The sequence below is a fragment of the Cervus canadensis genome, chromosome 4, assembly GCF_019320065.1.
Source record: "Cervus canadensis isolate Bull #8, Minnesota chromosome 4, ASM1932006v1, whole genome shotgun sequence".
In the NCBI taxonomy this organism is placed as follows: Eukaryota; Metazoa; Chordata; class Mammalia; order Artiodactyla; family Cervidae; genus Cervus; species Cervus canadensis.
Window position 1 is genome coordinate 61,370,798 of NC_057389.1, and position 21,949 is coordinate 61,392,746.

General features: G+C 44.6%; 1 protein-coding gene across 3 annotated transcripts in view; it reads right to left on the reverse strand.

Annotated features, from left to right (window-relative positions):
• Positions 1–4,628: 4,628 nt before the first annotated feature.
• The window catches only part of SLC25A48 (solute carrier family 25 member 48), a 46,069-nt gene continuing 28,748 nt past the window's right edge, over positions 4,629–21,949 (reverse strand). For 2 of the 3 annotated variants that reach the window (XM_043465457.1, XM_043465456.1), the window contains 3 exons: positions 20,493–20,626; positions 9,818–9,947; positions 6,256–6,979 (listed from right to left, as the gene is read on the reverse strand). In XM_043465457.1, the coding sequence (XP_043321392.1) occupies positions 9,825–9,947; positions 20,493–20,626 (257 nt within the window). In that variant the 3' untranslated portion in view covers positions 6,256–6,979; positions 9,818–9,824. Of the gene's footprint in view, positions 4,792–6,255; positions 6,980–9,817; positions 9,948–20,492; positions 20,627–21,949 lie in introns of those variants that run through there. The other variant, XR_006269012.1, reaches the window with a different exon arrangement.

Consider the following 21,949-nt stretch of genomic DNA (forward strand, 5'->3'; position numbering starts at 1 on the left):
TGTCTTGGGTTCATTTTTGTGGTATGAGATAAAGTTCCAACTTCTGGTATGTGGATGGATACCCAGTTGTCCCAACACCATTTGTTGAAAAGACTATTCTTTCTCCATGGAATTGTCTTGACACCCAGATCAAAAACCAGCTGGCCATGAATGTCAGGGTTTATTTCTGGACTCTCAGTTTTATCTGCCGCTTTACAAGTCTATCCTGTGCCAGCATCACGCCGCGCTGATCACTACAGCCTCGCAGTGGGGAAGCGTGAGTCCTCCGACTCGACTCTTCTTTATCAAAATTGTTTCGGCTGCTCTGGGTCCTTGGTGTTTCCTTGTGAATTTACAATTAGCTTTTAAGTTTCTGAAAGAAAAAAAAAAGTAGCTTGGAGTTTTAGAAAGTCTGAATTAAATCTGTAGGTCAATTTGGGAAGTACTGCTATCCTAACAATATGTAGTTTTCTGATCTATGACTTAGACTATCTTTCTGTTTATTGAGAGCTTTAAAAATTTCTTCCAATAAGGTTTATAGCTTTCAGTGTAGAAGTCCTGTACTTCTTTTTATTAAAATGTGCCTAAATATTTCATTTTTCAAATGCTATTGTAAATAGAATTGTTTGCTGAGTTTCTGGATTCATTTCTGGGATCTTCATTGCTAAGTTATAAAAATAGAATTGATTTTTGTAGGTTGATCTTACATCTGAAAACTTTGCTGAACTTGTTTATTGGGTCTATTGAAAGCAGGTTTTAGTGAATTCTTTAGGATTTTCTATGTACAAGATCACATCATCTGCAAGTAGAAGTAGCTTAGTTCTCCTTCCAATGTGTTTCATTTTCTTACCTAATTATCCTGTCTGCAACACCCAGTGCAATGTTGGATAGAAATGGCCAGAGTCTTGTTCCTGATCTTAGTAGGAAAGAATCTAGGCTTTCACCATAAGTTTGATGTTGGCTGTGGATTTTTTGAAAATGCACTTTATCAGGTTGAGGAAACCCTCTCTGTTTTCTTTCACTGAGCATTTTATCATGAACAAGTATTGGAGTTTGTCAAATGCATTTTCTGCATCAGTTGAGGTGACTGTTCTTTACTGATTAATATAGACGTTAATTCTTGGCTTTTGAATTTCCAAAGGTAGAGTTCCTAGTTCTAGGGGAGGAAGTAACAACTCTATGAAGAGTAACAACTCTTCTCCAGAGAAACTGGAGAAGAGAGGATGATAGCAGACACTGGGGAGTGCCCAGCCCCCAGATGACCTTGGAGTGGTGGTGGCAGAAATCCAGAGAGGCTTCAGGACCTGAGAAGGGAGGGCTCCTGAGCTGCACCTCTTGTGCACCCTGGGAGATTACAATCCGAAAAGAAATTGCCTCCTGCTACCCACCGAGTGGTGTGGCATAGGGAGCCCCAGGAAGGTGGACCTGATGCCGGCCCTTGAGCAGCTTCAATGTTGACAGCAAGGCTTTTCCCACAGAACCAAGAAGGGCGTGGATGTGCCATGGTGGCCAGAAACGCCAGAGTGGCCTCGGGGTTGGCAGATATGGAATGCAGAGGCCCTGAGGCCAGGGCCAGTGGGAATGGAGATGTCCACACAGAAGCTACCATGCAGACAGGCCACGCCCCAGGACTGCACAGGAGCCAGAAGCCTCTCCCTCATGCCCCAAGCCCCAAGAACTGAAAGTTGCCCCAGGAGAGGGAGGAGAAGGAACAAATACTGAACTGGCTGGATTTTACTTGGAATTTCTGAATTTTACATCTGAAATGGCAAAATCACTCTTTCTGCCACCAGGTAGAATGAAAGTTTGGAGAAAATTAAACTTCATTAAATAAAAAAAAAAGGAAGTTTCTTTTTTTAAAATCTTTTATACACCTGAGGATGTGGTTAAATCAATCAGTAAACACCAGTAAAGCATGCAATGGGTGCCAGTGCTGGGCTCAGCACAAAGGTGACTAAGACGCACGGATGTCTTCCTAAACTACAGGAAGCAGGATCACAAGGCACTTAGGGGTGGGTCCTGTGATGGGCAAGGGTGACTGAGCCCACAGCAAGCTGGCCCCTCCGCACTCCCAGCCAAGGGTGGGAAGCAGACAGTCTCTGCATGGGTTTTCTGGTTCCCGGGTGCTCACAGGCTGGACTCCGCTGCTTGGCCAAATGTTTGCTGGAAACTTCTTTGATTATCAGCCCATCAGAGAGAGGCACTGGGAGTCAGAACACTAGAGGACTTGAATCAATGACTCCACAGATATCTTGGGCATCAGAAAGGTCACACCGGCATCGGCATCTACCCACTCAAGCGCACAAACCAGATATCTACTTGGGGGTCCCAAAGGCCTAGGAGCCAAGCGTTGTAAAAGTCAGAGCTTTACAGGCAGAGACAAGACCCAGGGATCACTGTTGTAGCCACTCCATATCACCCCCTGGAAAATGCTAACAACCCAGACTCACAGAGAGGAAGCCAGGCTGAAACCAGAACAAGAACAAGAAACAGAACAGAAACCAGAACAAGAAATATCACAGAGTGCCCAACATCCACCACCTATGCCCACCACCACCACCCAACATCCACCATCCTATGTTTCGCACTTTACAAAACCACTTTAGCGCTAGAGTCTTCCTGAAGCCCTGGAAGGTAAGTAAGGGAGAGCCACCCAGTGTGGCCATTTTACAGATGAGGAAACTGAGGTCCAAGAGGGACAAATCTTGCCAAGATCATGAAGCTAGCTGATTACAGACCTGGAGCTAGAACCTAAGACAAGGTCTCCCTGGCCTGAAGACAGCTCCACCACAGAGACATAAAAGAACACTGACCAGAATGGAGATGATGAGACCCTGAAAACAAGGTCTGACACTTCTCTAAGTGTCAGGGGGCCCAGTTGCTCTCACCAGTGACACCAATGCCACAAGATTCCAGAAGCGCCGGCCGACCGATGGTGCATTTCGTTGATCTCTGCCGCCACCTAGTGGTGATTTCGCAGTTTATACGCCAGGAGCCCTTTCAGGTGACACGTGTGTGTGTGTGTGTGTGTGTGTGTGTGTGTGTGTGTGTGTGCGCGCGCGCGCATGCATATCAGGGGTGTGTGTGTGTGTGTGGTGTGTATGCATATCAGGTGTTCTTAAAGAGAGATCCGTACTCAAAACTATTTTCATATGACTCCAAGATGTCATATGCCTTTTTACTCTCATTTTATAGCAAGTTTACAGTGGCGTTTTCAGAAAACTTCATGACAAGAAGTATCACAACTGACTGAATGCAGAAGCAAATATGGAATCCAACTGTCCTCTGTTTAAGTCAGACATTAGAAGATTTCAAAAATGTAAAACAGTGCAACTCTTTTCATTATTTGTTTTTGTTTGGAAAAAGTAACTGTTTCATTAAAATATGTGATGCTAACATTCTTACTATACTTTAAGCAAGTACTTTAAAAAAATCTGTTTTTACTGATGGCCAAAAAGCACATGAAAAGATGCTCAAAATCACTAGTTGTTAAAGAAACGCAAATCAAAACTACAATGAGGTATCACCTCACACCAGTCAGGATGCTGATCATCAAAAAATCTACAAACAGCAAGTGCTGGAGAGGGTATGGAGAAAAAGGAACCCTCCTACATTACTGGTGGGCATATAAATTGGTACAATCACTATGAAGAACAGTACAGAGGTTCCTTTAAAAAACTAAATATAGAACTACAAGATCCAGCAATTCCAATCCTGGGCATACATCTGGAGAAAAACATAATTCAAAAAGACACATGCAGCCCAGTGTTCACTGCAGCACTATCTACCATAGCGAAGACATGGGAGCAAACTAAATGTCCATTAACAGCGGAATGGATAAAGAAGATGTTGTATATATATACAATATATATATACACACAACAGAATATTACTCAGCCATAAAAACTAAAATAAGGACACTTGCAGCAACATGAGTGAACCTAGAGACTCGTACACTAAATGCAGTAAGTCAGACAGATATCATATGCCAGCGCTCATATGTAGACTCTGATAAAAATGACAGAAATGAGCTTATTTGCATAACAGAAACAGACTCAGAGATCTTGAAATCAAACTTATGATTACCAGGGGGAAAGGAGAGGAGGGATAAATTGGGAGATTGAAATTGACCTACACACAATACTACACATGGACTTCCCTGGTGGCTCAGACGGTATAGATTCTGCCTACAATGCAGGAGACCGGGGTTCAACCCCTGGGTTGGGAAGATCTCCTGGAGACGGAAATGGCAACCCACTCCAGTATTCTTGCCTGGAGAATCCCATGGACGGAGGAGCCTAGTAGGCTACAGTCCAGGGGGTTGCAAAGAGTCGGACACGACTGAGCGACTTCACTTTCTTTCTTTCAATACGACATATAGCTACATAGAGACAACTAATAAGGACCTATAGGATCTCACAGGGAACTCTACTTAATACTCTGTAATGACCTATATGGGAAAATAATCTAAAAATAAGAGTGGATGATGTATACATATAACTGATTTATTTTACTATACACCTGTAACTAACACAACACTCTAAATCAACTATACTCCAGTAAAAGTTTTTTTTTTTAATTATCAGTTTTAGTTTCTGTAAATGTTATAATCTACATAAAAAAAAATCCCTTGCAGCCCTCCATAGTTTTGCAGGGTGGAAGGACCATGGTGGAGAACCTCTTGGAGAGTAACAGTCACTGGTATTATTTTCGCTGTCCCCAGGAAGGTAAAAGGGCAAGTTTGCAGTTCTTCAAGCCCAGGATGCAGACACCAGACCCGGTGCTCGACATGAAATTCTGTCTTCAGCCTCCCTTAAAAATGGAATTTCATTGGTAAACATATTGCTGATGATGACACAGAATCAGCCTGTACTCAGTTTCCCGAGGGCAGGGTCCCTGCTGGGGTCACCCACCACCTAGCACAGGCAATAGGCAGAGTCAGATTCAACACATGCTTTTTGGGGTTGAGTGAAAGAAAGGTTAATATGTGTGGACTAAGGAAAAACCCCAAACTGTTGGCCCCAATTATTTCCCAATATTATCTCCTCCAGGAGAATCTAAGAGGAAGCGAAGGCTATTGTCTGGTGACTACTCCCAGGACTGGCTACATACAAGATTTGTCTGGGTTGGAGTCAAGTGCTTTCATTAAGGTAGAGCTGCATCCTTTCCCAGCCCAGGTGTTCTTGTGTGTGTGTGTGTGTGTGTGTATGTGTGTGTGTACGCAGAAAGTGTGCTTCAGGCTGTGTATAACTGGCCCAGGGTGGACAGGACAGGGAGGGCAGAGGAAGAGCTGTTGCTCAGAGTCTGGGTGAGCTTGGCCAGTGCAGCCGAGCCAGCAGGAGCCTGCGAAGTAAGTGCCCAGTACAGAACCTGACTCTGAAAGTAAATGTACCTTTATTTTTTTTTTAAGCACAAAATCAATATACACTCGTAAAAAAAAAAAAAAAAAAAGTAAATGCTATAATGGTGCACAGAGAAATCACCATTATCATCAAAGTTGAAATGGAAAGTCTTCCCCCAGTTCTGTATTTCCAAAATAGCCACTATTAAGTTTGATGTGTCTCCTTCCAGATTCTTTTCAATATCTATGTAATTATCCATATTTAAATATTATATAACATATTTTAAAAAATAAATAACATCACACATTTTATCCTGTTACTTTGTTTTTGCACTTAATGTACTGTGAACATCATATTTCCATTTTAACTTACCTCCTTCAATCATGGAGAAGAGCCAAGATGATCAAGAGACCCTGGGACAGGTTCTACCTGAAGAAGGCTATTATGGATCTCAGCTCATCGGGACACCCAAGAGAATACCCCAGCTGGCCCAGTGAATACAACACTGCTTCCAAACAAACTGGCAAACAGCAGCAGCACTAGGCAGTGATCCAACTGGGGAGGACTTAATTAACATGCTCTGGGTTGTGTGACAGGAAACACCTCAGGCTCCCCTGGTAATGGACCAGATGCCAGTCATCCTCTTCACCAGCACCCACAGTGCCTGCCCAGCCCAGTGATGCATGCAGACCCAACTCACATGTAAACAGAAGTGCCTGTCATACTCCAGAGCAGAAGAACCACGGGGGACCCTCAAGGCTGTCCCCAACATCAAGGACAGAATCAAAATAGAGTAAATGCTCAAAAATGTTTGATAACTGAAGGACTGAGAAAACACCCTGGTGCTGGCAGGATGGAGAGTTTAGACCACAGCCCGTAGAGCTGCCTTAGGATGCTGCAAGGCCAGGGGTAGTAAGGAGAAAAATCAAGGAGACCATACTAAGGGTTTTATTTCAAGCAGGGAACCCTTTGCTACAGTAATAGGATAAACTGACTAGACTGAACATTTCGACTCTGCGCCAGAGCCACTGTTTGTCCTGGCACTGGATTTTCAGAGACATGCTCTTAATCACTCAAGGGGGATGGGGAGCTGTGGAGAAATCAAGGAAGACCTTTTCAAGGGGGGAAAAAAGGGTGGGGGGTTCAGAATCTAAGGATACCTTCCCCACTGGGGTTTAGCTGGGAACAGACGCATCAGGCTGGCTGATGGTAGCTCCCCAGGGTACCGTGTTGAGGATTCAGAAGCTGCATTCATTTTAGGAGGAAGGGGCTGCAGGACTGATGAGGGAAGTCTCTGGTGGGCACAGAAGCGAGAGTGACGTCATGGACACATAATAGCAAAAAAGCAGTGGTCTCCCCACGTGGTTCCAGTGAGAAGTCAAATTTAGATTAATGACATCATAACGGAAATCAGACTGTGGATCAGGAGTTCACTTTGTTCTGTTTTGCTTTCCACGTGAAAAGAAGGCCCAGAGAATGCCTGCCCCACCTGTGCTCAATGCTGGGCAAGAAGGGATTTCGAGGTGAGCCCAGCTGGCTTAGGGTGAGCGCAGAGGCCTTTTCTCTCTTTGTTCAATTCACCACCGCAGGCTCTGGAGACACCGCCACCATCAGCGTCGGCTGTCACAGAATGAGGTCCTGGTCAGGTGATGCTGGCCCTGGGGAAAAAGGAGGAAAGGTTAAGACTATCATCTCACTGGGGTTATCAGTCAGCAAGATCTAGGAGTCAAATTGTTTTTGTGAAGCAACACTGGGCAAAGCATTACCACGAGAACAGACTGGGGAGGGACTATGAGGTTGTCCAGGGTTGTTTTGTAGAAGTTCAATGAAAGACATTGCTGGGGGGAAAAGATGTATCATCTTGCCTTGAAAATGAAATTGTCCTGAAACTGAGAGAGGGCCAGTGAAGTTCGAATGTCACGGCAGAGGGTGGGCCAGCATCATTCCAGAAATCGAGATAGACAGCATCCCACCACTTGTTAGGAACTACAGGGCTCCCTAATTCTCTAATTGCCTCACCCCACTCTGTCCTCAGTCTAGGCTACAAGGAGGGAATTGGCTACCTTGTCTTCAAGGCATGGCTGCTACTGCTGCCAGAGATCTCAGCGCTACTTGGTAAATTCAGATCCAGGACTTGTTGAAGGGCCTTGGTATTTTTGGGTTAGAGCAGGAAGCTGAACTCTCTGGGTGAGGCTTGTTCAAGATGAGGCTCCAGAAGAGTCCCTGGGAACACCCTCCTCCACCTCAGAGGCACTAGCCCCACCCACCCCTGCGCAGGAAAGACACACAGACATTTGCGCCCTTTGTCCTATCAGAGCATTTTCAGAAGGAAAAACTTCCAGTCACTGCTTTGAAAGGCCAAATTCAAGACAATCAGGATTGGGCTTGCTGGAAACATCTTCCTTCCTCCTGAAGTAGCCAAACCAGGGTGGCCGCGAGTGGCAGGGGGCCATGGCTCAGGCAAGTGTCCAGCAACTCTGGGATCTGTGAAGCCTTGGCATTAAAACCCTTTGCAATTGAAGTTTAATGACATGGAAAAATGGTCCTGAACTATTAAAAGGGAGGAGTGAGCTATAAAACATTGCATAACATTGGATCCCATTTGGGGGATAAAAAGAAAGTTGGAAGAATATTAACAAGGCCATGGGATTAAAGGTATTTTTATTTTGTTCTTTTTATTGGCATTTTCTATGTTTTCCTACATTAAAATGCATTGATTTTATGATAGGATTTTTTCAAAGTCACTTTCATCTGTTAAAAGGGGGATGTGGCCAGTATCTGAACACAGTTTTAAGAACCAGATTTATCCTCCCTGTCCTGAACATGACCCAAGTACACTGACTCTTTACCCAGGGTATTTAAGTATGCAAAATGTGTTGCTACCCTTTCCCTTTTGTAAGAGAGGGCAAAAAGCCAGGAAGGCTGTGGATGTAGGTGCTTTAATAAAAAGCTAAAGCATGTGACTAAAGCAAGCGTCCAGGGTGGGGCCTGGGCTCACTCTCATCAGCCTCATCCATCCTGCCCTTCCCTGGCTCTAGGATATGGCTCCATCCATACATCCTAGCTTGGCTCTTATACAGGACAGGCAGCAGACAGGTTGGCTAGGCCTTCCTACTGAGGACCACCCTTCCTACGAGAATCTGCAGTCGCCATGACTGAAACAAAATAGACTCTTGTTTTCCAGAAAATTCAGTGACATCCCACTTTGTCTTCTGAGCTCTGCAGATAACTAGTTTGGGCTAGAGAAGGGGAAACAAGGGAGAAGAAGAAGAGAAGGAATTGAGGGGATATTGGAAGCTGATCACCCATCTACTTGATGTTCTGTGCGAACATTTGTGCGCCAGATTTCGTGGGAAGCACTAGTGATACAAAGGTGAAAAAATAGTTATAGCTTTCCTGGAATTTTCAGCTGACTAGGTAGCAGAGCCTATAATAGGCGTTCTTCCTCCAGGCTGAGGCATCAGGGCAGGCTCCCTGGAGGAGGAGGGTTCTACACCAGGGTCTGGATCACAAAGAGGAGTTGGTAAGGCCAAGGACAAGAGAAAGGTCTAAGAAGAGGGTGTCAGGCTGGGAGAGTAGGCACAAAGGCCCAGAGGCAAGAGTGAGGATGGTGTGTTCAGGATGCTGGCGAGGATGAGGGCTTTAAGGACTGACACTTAACCTAGAGGGCAGTTGGGAGCCACTGAAGGCAGTGGAGCTGGAGCGAGGGAGTCACTTATTCAGATGTCAATTTTCAGATCCCTTTGGTTGCTGCTACTGCTGCTAAGTCGCTACAGTCATGTCCGACTCTTTGCGACCCCATAGATGGCAGCCCATGAGGCTCCCCCGTCCCTGGGATTCTCCAGGCAAGAACACTGGAGTGGGTTGCCATTTCCTTCTCCAATGCATGAAAGTGAAAAGTGAAAGTGAAGATGCTCTGTCCTGTGGGACTCTTAGCCAACCCATTGACTGCAGCCTACCAGACTCCCCCATCCATGGGATTTTCCAGGCAAGAATACTGGAGTGGGGTGCCATTGCCTTCACCTCCTTTGGTTGCAGTGACCTTTCTACAATGAGAACAGGAAAAAGAGAGCGTGTGGGAGGCAGGGATGGTGGCAAAGGCTGTTCTTTAGGAGCCTATTCAGTAGTGAGGTGGAGAGACGGTGTAACAGAGGGTGGGCACCCTGGTTTGAGACCTCTGTCTTGGGTTACTGAATTTATACGGTGAAGCTAATGCACTTCTCTCCAAGGGCTGAATGGGAAACAGACAGGTGAGCTCGCTACAAACAGGTAAGTTCTGTGCCAGCCTCAGTTACTGACCACAACCAGCCACAGGTGGGCATTTCAGAAGAGCTTTTTGATGACAAGAAGGGTGGCAATTCTAGTCCTGAACTAAAACAGATCAAACAGGAAACAAATAACAGAGGGAAATTTCCGAAGTCCACACCATTTTCACCGCAGAGAAGGGGATTTAAGCTCCGGGAGGGCACAAGGGGCAGGGAAAGAGATGCACTGACCTGGCGCTCAGGGGCTGGTCACCACGTGGTCCCCACGGATCGCCTGCAGCGAGAGTTCGTACCCAAGGAACATGGCTGCGCTCATGGGGAAGCCCCGCACGGCGTTGACTGTGATGCCTCTGAAAAACACCTTTGGCGGGAGGCGGGGTTATCACAGGACACTGACCGGCACCCTCCTCAGGCATCCACACCTCCGCCCTCACCCACATCACTTCCGAAGGCACATTTCTTCGCAGGCCCACTACGCATGCGCTAGACACTATCGGCTCACAGGTGAGTCTGGTGAACACCACATACGCTTGCTTAAAACCGTGCGCTCTCTCATGAACATGCGAACACATGCTCTGTTCTGGGACTGCAAGTTACAGCTCCATACGCTCTGCAGTGGTAGACAGAGCACCAGGCCCTGACCAAGCACTGTGACCCGTGCTTCACAGGACGTCCCAGACGGGGCAGGGTCGGGGGAACTCAGGCCGCGCTGCAGACGGCAGATGCGGAGTCCAGGCACAGCTTTGCCAGTCAGCAGCTATGTTACCTGGGAAAGTGGCCAAGGCTCTAGAACTCGATTTTCCCAACGGTTCAGTGGGGGTAATTGACCTCCCACAGTTGTTGAGGGAATAAATGACATGTTGCTTTTAAAGGTGTTTTCACAGTGCCTGTCCTACAGTAAGCACTCCTTAACTGTTGACAAATCACACCACCATCCTTATTATCAATAGTGTGTGAAATCACTACTTCATACAGAGTAACAACACTCCACTTTCCTCATAAATATGAATGCCGAGGAGTATTAGTACGAGTGGCCTGTACTGAGCTGCTAAATCCTGCCTTTAATACAAGAAGACTGGACTTGTCACCCCTAGGGAACATGGTAAGGTGCTTCCCTTCCACCATGAATTTTCCTGCCTGGTGCTGGGTAAACATTGACCTATGTGATGTGGTCCCAGCCCTTGGGAAATTTATAACCTACTAGGGGACATAAGCTCCATTCAGGAATAATTGCAGTATAACCTAGAACGTGATGAAAACAAATAAGGGCCTTGGTGAGGGGTGGGGTGGGGAGGTGTGCTAAGCTTCTTCAGTCATGAGTGACTCTTTGTGACCCTATGGATTGTAGCCTGCCAGGCTCCTCTGTCTATGGAATTTTCCAGGCAAGAATACTGGAATGGGTTGCCATTCCCTCCTCCAGGGGATCTTCCCAACCCAGGGATTGTACCCGCTACTCCTGTATCTCCTGCATTGGCAGGCAGGTTCTTTACCACTAGCGCCACCTGGGAAGCCCCAGGGTGGGGAGGAGCTGTCATTAAATGTCTTCTCTAGGAAGAGATGACACGTCTGAAGGCAAATTACTACCCACACATGAATGACCTGAGAATTGTCAGGTGTAAGAAGTAAACCTGTTAACTGATGCCTGTATAATTTACTGTTCACAGATTAGATTTGGTACTGTAATTTTCAGAAGGTAAAAGTCCAGCCTTTTGCATGTCCCCAGTTTCCTTAGTTGGACACTGGTGTCAGGGTAGGTGCAGACCACTGTCATGGGCCAGGACATCAGGTGACATCCCTTCAGGAGAGATGTCTGCAGCGTGGCACTCGTGGAAACCTGGGACATGCAGGTTTGTCAGGAAGGAGTGAGAAGGGCCTCAGTATACCCGGGGTTGGGGGGGAGCCCTGGCCCCAGGAAAGGGAGCTGATGGGCCAAGATCTGAAGAGGTGAGCAAGTAGCCAAGACAAACAGTGAAACGTTCAGGTAGGGGGCAAGCAGGCTCCTTGTAACATTAGCACTCCTGCTCTAATGTCTAACCTTTCTGGAATTCCACAGCGATGGAATTCACCCAGGGTGACTGAATAACAACAAGGAACTGGGTCAGGCTCTGAGAGGAAAATTCCATGCTGGGTGTACACAGAGGCTCCCATGTGCACCTCCACAAGGCGAGGCAAGCCAGTCAGGACCCAGCTTGGAGTGTGATCCTCCTCTCCCATGGCACTGGGTCATGCAGGAGCTGTGGGCCACTTCAGACAGCCGGAGATGACCTCCCCCCAGCTGTGGCCTGCTCTGCTGCAAGGCCCAAAGATGGGAAGCAAAGTGCAGACCTGCTGGCTTTTACCCTGGCTTTTGGAACACAAAATCACTAGACAGAGTCTTTCCTCATGAATCCTCAATGACTCCCCACTTCCCAAGATCAAGTCCATACCCTTCCCTGACCTTCCAGGACCCACATGCTCCTTGCATTTCTCTGAGCTGCCTCTTACACTTGACACTGTGGGCAGTATATTAGCCTGCCATTCCTCTCACTGGGCCAGCTCTCTCCCACCGCTGAGCCTCTTCTTGTCCCTGCTGCTGGAATGCCCTCTAGACTCAGTTCTACCCTCTGGTAGCCCTGCCATGGCCACACCAAGTGGGCTTATGACCCACTGCCTTCTGTGCCCTCGGTATCTCTGCCATCACAGCCCTTCTCACACCATCCTCCAATCACCTGTGACTTGTCTATACACTCATTAATAGTCCTAATCAGAGCAGTGAGAGCTGGGCTATGTGTATGGCTCCCACTGGAATCCGCAGCACCTGCACTGTGCTTGGCCTAGAAGATCCTCTATAAATCTTATTAAATGAATCATTGGCTAGTTGGATGGGCAGATGAATGAAGGAATGAGTGAATGAACACATGAACAAACTCCTTAATGAGAAAAAAGAACAGTCTCTGAGCCAAAAGAGTCCTGGTGGTGGTTGTGGTAGGGGGATTCCTAGAGCAGAAGAAAGGCTCCAGATCCCCCAAGTGGCAGAACCAAAGAGCAGCCAACCCTGATGCCTCAGGAAGTTTGTCTACAATGGTCCTCTCCATCTCTCCTTAGAGTCATCCAGTCTCACCTCACTGTCCTGACCCCCCTCAAAGCAGTCACCTCTGTGGAGCTAGAGGACATCAAGTCACTCCTCCAGCTTCCTTATTGCAGATGACAACTCTCCAAATGTGAGCCATGGCCCATGTGGCTCAGGATGATCCTCAAAGCAGGCAGAGAATGGATCCCAAACTACTCCACCTTTCTACCATTCTGACTTGGGGCTGCCCCCAAAGTCCATGGACTTCTAGTTCCCCCATCATCAAGACTGCTTTCCTGGTAATCATTGAGTTATAAGGGGCTAATAAAATTGGGCACCATCGTCTTTATTTCACTCCTTTCCACTTCTTTACTACACCGAGTTCTTCTTCCATAGGGAGGTGAGAACAGGTGGCAGCCTCAGTGAGCTGCAGCAGAACTCTTTGGGAATGGGGGCTCCATAAAGCCAGCTCTAAGCCCACTGGGGCTGGAGCCTACCCGAGGCTTTAGGAAAAGGTGCTCTTCCTGCTGCTGCTGGGGATCTGATGGTGAGACCACCCAACTTTCCAGGGCTGTATAGGATTTTTTTCATGTTACTATGTATGTTTATATGCAAACACTTATATAAACACACATAAATATATATAGTGCATATATGCTTGCACAGTCTGTGAATATTTTGAAAATGTGAAACTCATAACAGTGACTGCCTTTGAGAGAAGACTGGGGGTCACAGGAGGAACACTTAGACAGTATATCCACTTATACCTTTTGAAGCTTCCTATGCATTTTTATATTATAAATACTATAAAATTTTTAACCAACTAATAAAAATAATTAATCTCCATCAATGATGTAGTTAATCAACTTTAATATTGCTATTATGACTTAAAACCTGTCTGAATATACACTGTGGGTCAGATGTTTTTGAGATTAAGAAATCAATCACCTGACCTCAGTTATTTTCTAGGACTTTGCTTTTAACAACACAGTAACATTTTGTAGTAAATGAAATCAGCAATATATTTTGCTTCTGCAGACTTTTTGGAAATGTGACACATTAATATTTGGGAAAACAGACTATCTCAAAAACTGAGCATCTGTTTTGAATCTTTCTTATATTTCCCTCTGTACTTGTTGGCTGAATCACACACTGTGTTTCTGCTAAAAAAATAAATACAAAAGACAATTGATTCAATATCCAATTATGATAACAATTCTCAGTAAAGTGGGTATAGAAGGAATATACCTTAACATAATAAAGTCATATATAACAAGCCCACAGTTAACTTCATCATCAGTGATGAAAGCTGAAAACATTTCCTCTAAGACTAGGAACAAGACAAGGAAATCCACTCTTACCACTTTTATCCAGCATAGTATTGGGAGTCCTAGCCATAGCAATCAGAGAAGAAAAAGAAATAAAAAGAATCTGAATTTGAAAAGAAGTAAAACTGTCACTGTTTGCAGAAGACATGATACTATACAAAGGAAATCCTAAAGGAAATCCACCAAAAAACTATTATAATTCTTCAATGAATTTAGTAAAGTTGTAGGATACAAAATTAATACACAGAAATTTGTTACTAACAATGAACTAACAGAAAGAGAAATTAAGAAAACAGTCTTTTTTACAGTTGCACAAAAAATACACAGAAATAAGTTTAACTAAGGAGGTAAAAGACTTGTACTTGGAAAACTACAAGACATCAATGATGACACAAACAGAAAGATACACTATGCTCATTAAAATACTTAAAATTATTAAAAAGACCAGACTCCTTAAGATAATCTACAAATTAAATGTGATTCCTATCAAAATATCAATGACATTTTTCACAGAACTAGAACAAATCATTCTAAAATTTGGATGGAAATACAAAGGACCCAGAATAGCCAAAACAATCTTAAGAAAGAACAAAGCTGGAAGTATCATGTGCCCTGCTTTCAAACTATACTACAAAGCTACAGTAGTCAAAATAGTATGGTAGTGGTACAAAAACAAACAAATAGACTAATGGAATAGAATAGAGGGCCCAGAGATGACCCCACACTTATATGAGCAATTGATCTACAACAAAAGAGCCAAGAATGTAAAATGGGGAGAAGACAGCCTCTTCATTAATGGTTTTGGAAAAACTGGATTACTGTCTCACACCCTATATAAATGCAAAATACATTAAAGACTTAAATGTAAGACCTGAAACTATAAAACTTCTAGAAGAAATCAAAGGCAGTACATTCTTTGACATCAGTCTTAGCAATATTTTATGAGCAGTCTTCTCAGGTAAGGAAAACAAAAGCAAAAATAAACAAATGGGGCTATATCAAACCAAAAAGCTTTTTCACAGAGAAGGAAACTACCAGCAAAATGAAAAGGCTGCCTAATGAGTGAGAGAAGATATTTGCAAAAGATATATCTGATAAGAGGTTAATATTCAAAATATGCAAAGAACGCATACAACTCAACATCAAAAAACCAAACAACCTGATTTAAAAATGAACAGAGGACCTGCATAGACACTTATCCAAAGAAGACATACAGATGGCCAACATACACATGGAAAGTACTCAACATCACTTATCATCAGGGAAATGCAAATTAAAATCATAATGAGATAGCACCTCACACTTGTCAGAATGGCTATTATCAAAAAGGCAAGAAATAACAAATGTTGTCAAGGATGTGTAGAAAAGAGCTCATAATGATAAGTTGGTGCAGCCATCATGGCAAATAGTATGGAGTTCCTCAAATAAATTAAAAAACAGAACAACCACACAATCCACTAATTCCACTCCTGGATATTTACATAAAGAAAATGAAAACACTAATTACAAAAGATATATGCACTCCTATGTTCATTGCAGCATTATTTACAATAGCCAAGATATGGAAGAAATCTAAGTGTGTATCAATTGATGCATGGATAAAGAAGATACATATATATGCGATGGAATATTACCGCCATAAAAAGAATTAAATCTTGACATTTGTGAAAACATGGATGAACCTAGAAGGTATTATACTAAGTGAAATAAGACAAAGACAAAAACTGATTTCACTTATATGTGGAGTCTAAAAAACACAACAAATGAACAAGCATAACTAACCAGAAACACAGTCATAGATACAGAGAGAAAACAGGTGGTTGCCAGAGGGGAAGAGTGTTGGGGAGGAGAGAAATAGGTGAGGGAAAATTAACAAGTACAAACTTTCAGTTACAAAATAAATGAGTCATGGGTATGAAAGGTACTGCATGAGGAATACAGTCAATAACTATGTAATATCTTTGTATGGTGACAGATGGTAACTAGACTTATCATGGTGATCATTTTGAAATGTGCAGGAAAATCAAATCACTATGCTGTGTACAAGGAGCTAACAAAGTATTGTAGGTCAATTATACTTCTAAAACAAACAAACAAACAGAAAAAAAACATTAGATTTGTGGTTACCAGAAGTGAAGGGTGGTGAGAGGGGAAATTAGATGAAGGTGGTCAAAAGGCACAAGCTTTGAGTTATAAGATAAATATGTACTAGGGATATAATATACAATAAGATAAATATAATTAACACTGTTATACATCATATATGAAAGTGATTGAGAGGAAACCCTGAGTTATCATTATAAGGAAAAAAATGTTTTTCTATTTTTTTAGTTTTATATCTGTATGAGATGATGGATGTTCACTAAACTTATTGTGTTAATCATTTCATGATATATGTAAGTCAAGTCATTATATTGTATACCTTAAACATCCACAGTGCCGTACATCAATTATATCTCAATAAAACTGGAGGGAAAAAACTGAAGTGAGAATTCTAAGAAGATGTCAGAGTGGAAAATGTCAGGACTCTGTCTCCTCACCTAGACAACTATTACACTGACAGAATTTGTCTGATGTAACTACTTTAGAACTCTGGAGTTTACTGAAGGCTTCCAACTTCCAGGGGAGCATTCGGGAAGTTGTTAATTTTGGTCAATGTTAGCTTTCAGCACAGTAGCAGCTACGTATCCCCCACTCCAGTCAGCTGTGCACATGTTTCTGGAGCAACCTGCACACAGCTTGCAGGAACCAGGGTGGGCAACGAAAACCTTGTCCTCGGAATATATTGGACATCTGTGTCTGGCCACTGATTGCTGTTTCTGATCACAAGGTGCAAAGAGGAAGACAGTCATCCTTGTTTAACATCCCTCTCCATTTTGCAAGCCCCTCCTCCTCTGGCTGAAGTGATTTCCAGGGAATTTAAAGGAATGGTGACCCCTTTCCCTTCATTTTTCTCTTTTTCCTCTTTTGAGAGCCAGACATTAAAGGCTAGGAAATTCAAAAGCAACTGCACCTATGGGGAAAATTAAAAGTGACCGTGCATGCCCAGGGAAAGGCGCAGGCTCAGAAAAAACTTGAGAAAAGGTTTAAGAAAACCTTAAGTTTAAAGATCAGGTTGATCTTTGGCACAGAGATAGCCTACAACAATCAAAAATGAAACCTACCACACCCTGGAGAAGAGACAGAATCTGATTTCTAGAGTTACTACATTATTAGACTCAAATATTTAGTTTTCAATTAAAAAAATTACAAGGCATATAAGAAATAGGAAAGTATGGTCCACTCAAAGAAAAAAAAGTCAACAGAAAATGTCCCCCAAAGAGACCTGATAGCATATCTGCTTGACAAAGACTTTAAAACATCCTTCTTAAAGATGCTTGAAAAACTAAACATGTGGAGAGCATCAAGAAAATGATATGTGAAAAAACAGAAATATCAATAAAAAAATAGAAAACCCAGAAAGAAACCAGACAAATTCTGGGGCTGAAATGTACTGAATGAATAACTGAAATGAAAAAAATTTACCAGAAGGATTCAAAGGTTTATTTGAGCAGGTAGAGGAAAGAATGAGCAAACTTATAGACAGGACAAGAGAAATCATTGAGTCTTAGATGCAGAAAGAAAAAACATTGAAGGAAAGTGAACAGCACCTAAGGGACTTGTGGGGAACTCTCAAGCAGAGCAGTACATTGTGGGAGTCCAAGAAGAAAGGGGGGGGTGGGCAAAGAGTATTTGAAGTAATATGGCCAAAAACTTCCCAAACTTGATGAAAAACATGGATGTAAATATTAAAAAAGCTCAGTGAACTCCAAGTAATATGGACTCAAAGAGAGCTACGCCAAGACCCATTATAATGAACTTTTGAAAAACAAAGAGAAAATCTTGAAAGCAGCAAGAGAGAAGTGACTCATTATATACAGAGGATCCTCTGTAAGACTTTCAGCAGATTACTCATCAGAGACTTAGATGATCAGAAAGCAATGGGCCAATATATCCCAAGATCTAAAAGAAAATAAACTGTTGACAAAGGATTCTATATTCAGAAAAACTATCCTTCAAGATTGAGAGATAAATAAAAGCTGAAGGAGTACATTACCCCTAGACCTACCCTGTAAGAGCTTTCCTGTGGCTCAGATGGTAAAAAATCTGTCTGCAATGTGAAGACCTGGGTTCAGTCCCTGGGTTGGGAAGATCCCTTGGAGAAGGGAATGGCAACCCTCTCCAGTATTCTTGCTTGGAGAATCCCATGGATGGAGGAGTCTGGCAGGCTACAGTCAACAGGATCACAAAGAGTCAGACACAACTGAGTGACTAACATTACCCTGTAAGTAAAGCTCAAGAGAGTCCTGCAGGCTGAAATAAAATACCACTAGACAGTGATTTGAAGGTGTATGAAGAAATAAAAATCTCACAATAGGTAGACACACCAGGAGAGCAACAGCAGCATCGTGGGAGCACAAGACATCCTTCGTTTTGCCCTGACTTCAACAACAAAAATTAAACAACCGTCCAGGAACAAAGGTGCCTCTGTGGGAGCTGTGGATCCAGCACCTTACACCAAGGGACCCAACAAAGTCCTGCCCACCTGTGCATCAGCTAACAGGCAGAGAGACCTCAGTCCTGGCGGTGAAATCTGCAGTGGCCCGTGAACTGGTTCCAGCCACTCTTGGCTGTAGGACCTGGAGAACACTGACTTGGGCAGTCTCACACACAGCCTCTGTGGAAGTCCAGGTTCCTGGAGAAGAAGTTCTGGCCCTCCACTGGAGCAAAAAGATAGAAGTTTGAATACACTGGGATGGCAGTTAGTAAATAATGGAGGGTTTGGGATGAGGCAAAAAAATGGAGTGTTTGGGATGAGGCTGCCACATGAGATAAGGCCCAGAGGTCAGTAGTAAATTAGTACTAATAAATACAAATACCATTGCTAATACTAAAGAGGTAACTCTTTCTAAGTGTTCTTTATGTATTATGCATTAAACTGAGCACTCTTTATATGCCTCATTTAATGTAACCTTCAAATGTCTCTTCTGTTTATGGTAGGGATGGTTATCATAGGAGAAATTGAGGACTAGAGAGATAAAGCTTGTCTGGATTCCCCTAGCTTACAAGTAGCCAGACCTGGCTGACTCAAGTTGTGCTGTTGTTTACTCAAGTTGTTCTTTAGTCACTAAGTCATGTCTGACTCTTTTGCAACCCCATGGACTGTAGCCCACCAGGCTTCTCTGTCCGTGGGATTTCCCAGGCAAGAAAAGTGGAGTGGGTTGCCATTTCCTCCTCCAGGGAATCTTTCTGACCCAAGGATCAAATCCATGTCTCCTACATTGGCAGGCAGGTTTTGTTTTGTTTTTTTTTTTTTTTACCACTGAGCCACCAGGGAAGCCTCTAAGAAGCACTACAAGAAAGCCAGGGGCCCATTCAAGGAAGACCAAGTATGAGGGGGCTAAGAGGTATCATGGGAGGCAAGATAGATCAGGATGAATTAGTTTATAACCTCAGACACTAGATGTGGAAACCTGATCTTCATTCTGAGATAGCTTAGAGGCAAGAAGAGGCTAGGGTTTAGGATAAGCCCTTTGGGTTCAGGAGAATGGAGCCAAGGCCAGGCTGGAGGCTACTTCAATAGCCAAGACCAGAGGTGATGGAGTCTGGCTAGTGTTGGGTGGAAAGCAGCAGACAGATCAGGGAACTGGAAATTGCGAGATGTGATGCCTGCGGTGGGTGTGGGAGTTCTTACTTGGCGAAGGGGTGAGGGTGAGGTACTGAGCAGGGAGTGAGGAAGGCGTTCCCAGCCTATTTGGCTGAGGAGGCAGGGGATTGGCTCAAGTTGGTGGAGTAGAAGGATGTGTGCTTATCTTCTCCCGTGAGAACACCAAAATCGCAGCTAGTTGTTGAACAGCTATCAACAGGAGGACTCTGGAACCCACCAAAAAAAGATACCCCACATCTAAGGACAAAAGAGAAGCCACAACCAGACAGCAGGAGGAATGCAATCACAATAAAACCAAATCCCATACCCACCAGGTGGGTGAGCCACAAAACGGAGAACAATAATACCAAAGATTTTCCCCCACTGTTGTGAAGGCTCTAGGCTCCACATCAGGCTCCCCAGCCTGGGGATCTGGCAAAAGAACTGGGAATCCCCAGGGAATCTGACTTTGAAGGCCAGTGGGATTTGCCTATAGAACTTCCACAGGACTGGATAAGGAGGCAAGCTTGGCGACTTGGAGGTGGGTCCAGGTCCCGGCTCTATCACGTGTCAGCTGTGTGACCTCAGGTTGGTTACCAGTCCTCTCTGAACCTCTCAGCCCAGTACTTTCTGAGCACGCACAGAGGAGGGAGTCCGAGGTGAGGCCATTGCCGAAGGCTGGCAGCTCCCCAGAGGCAGTGCTCGTAGCGCTCGATAAATGGTAACTGCCAGCACTTTGGTTTCCCTGTTAAAGTCTGACATCCCCGCATTTGTCTGACCCTGCCCCCCGAGGACTGACATTGACCCCAGAGGTCACTGACATGTGACTGCTGCAGGGCTTACTTTAAGACCTTCTTTCTGATAACTCTGGGAGATACAGTCCAGGACACCTCTGTATTTGTTTACATAAACCCCATCAGCTTGCAGTCGGCTCTTCACGACGTCCATAGGGGTTGCTGTCCCCCAGGAAATTGCTCCTGTAAAGAGAGAGACAAATAGCTATGAGGGGCTAGCTGGTCAGGGTGTGGAGGGACCCTGGCTTCCTGTAGATTTCTGGAAAGAGCTCAGGGTCAGGACCTAGAAAAGGGGTCCCTGATCCTCGCTCACCACATGCTGTGGGACTCTGCAGAAATTTTCTTCCTCCTCTAGGCCTTGGGTTTGTCTTCTGTAAAACGTGCCAGCAGCACCTCTCTTCGTGGGACTGCTGTGAGGACAAATGAACTGACGCACATGAAGCATTTAGCAAAGAGCCAGGTGCGTAGCTAGTGCCTCGTAAGCAGAAGCCTGTGTTGACAGCTTTTATTGGAAGAAAAAGCCCAGTACTTTCCGAGCACGCACAGGGGAGGGAGTCCAAGGTGAGGTCTGAGGCCGAAGGCTGGTAGCTCCCCAGAGGCACAATTTATTATGAACACAGAGACGCTAAACAAACACTTGCAGATAGGCTGCTGGCCAGCTGAGGGATTGTAGAGAAGAGGGGCAGGGGCAGGTCTTTAAAGAGCTCTTATCTTTTGCAGTGATGTGGTATAGAAGAAGCCTTAGGACCATGTGCCACTGAGTCTTCTTCATTGGATGAAGCTCAGGTGTCCCGGTTTGAGCACTTTTGTGACTTTAAAGGACTCCAAGAAAACACCACCAGGTTATTGTGTAAACACAGACATTGGCACATTCTTTGATGGGGAGACAAAAACAAACTGATGCCAAAGTCCAAGGCAGCTGGTTTGCAAGGTTTTGTAACTGATGCACAGCAGTTCCCAAATGAGTCCTTAGCCTGTCCCCAGCCCCCTGCGCGTCCTGGCCTCCTAGCCTTGGTCCTCTGGGAACCCTCTGGGTGTCTCCTTCCTCCTGCCAGGATAAATTGGGCCACTTTCCCTGGAGTCAGTCTAGGTGCTGCCCTGGCATACCCCCCTGTTCTCAGCCCATGGGCTTGGGTATTACAAAAACAGGTTTGCCTGCCAGGTCACATGCATCTGTTCTCACCAGAAATGAGAGCAGCAGGGGCCTATCTGCCCTCTCAGCCAACCGGTACTTACTGAGCAATTACTGGGAGGTGGCACAGGCCAGGCCTCAGACGTGCAGGAGGATGCGGAACACTGGGGGCTGGTGGCTAAGATGTGGGCTCTGTTATGGTCCCTATTTCAAGCACAGCTGGTTATGAGGAGGAGGAGAAAGAATGACAATTTTCTTTCTTTCTTTCTTTCTTTTTTTATATTTATTTGGCTGCACTGGGTCTTAGTTGCAGCACACGGGATCTTTAGTTGTAGCATCTGGTTCCCTGACCAGGGATTGAACTCTGGGTCCCC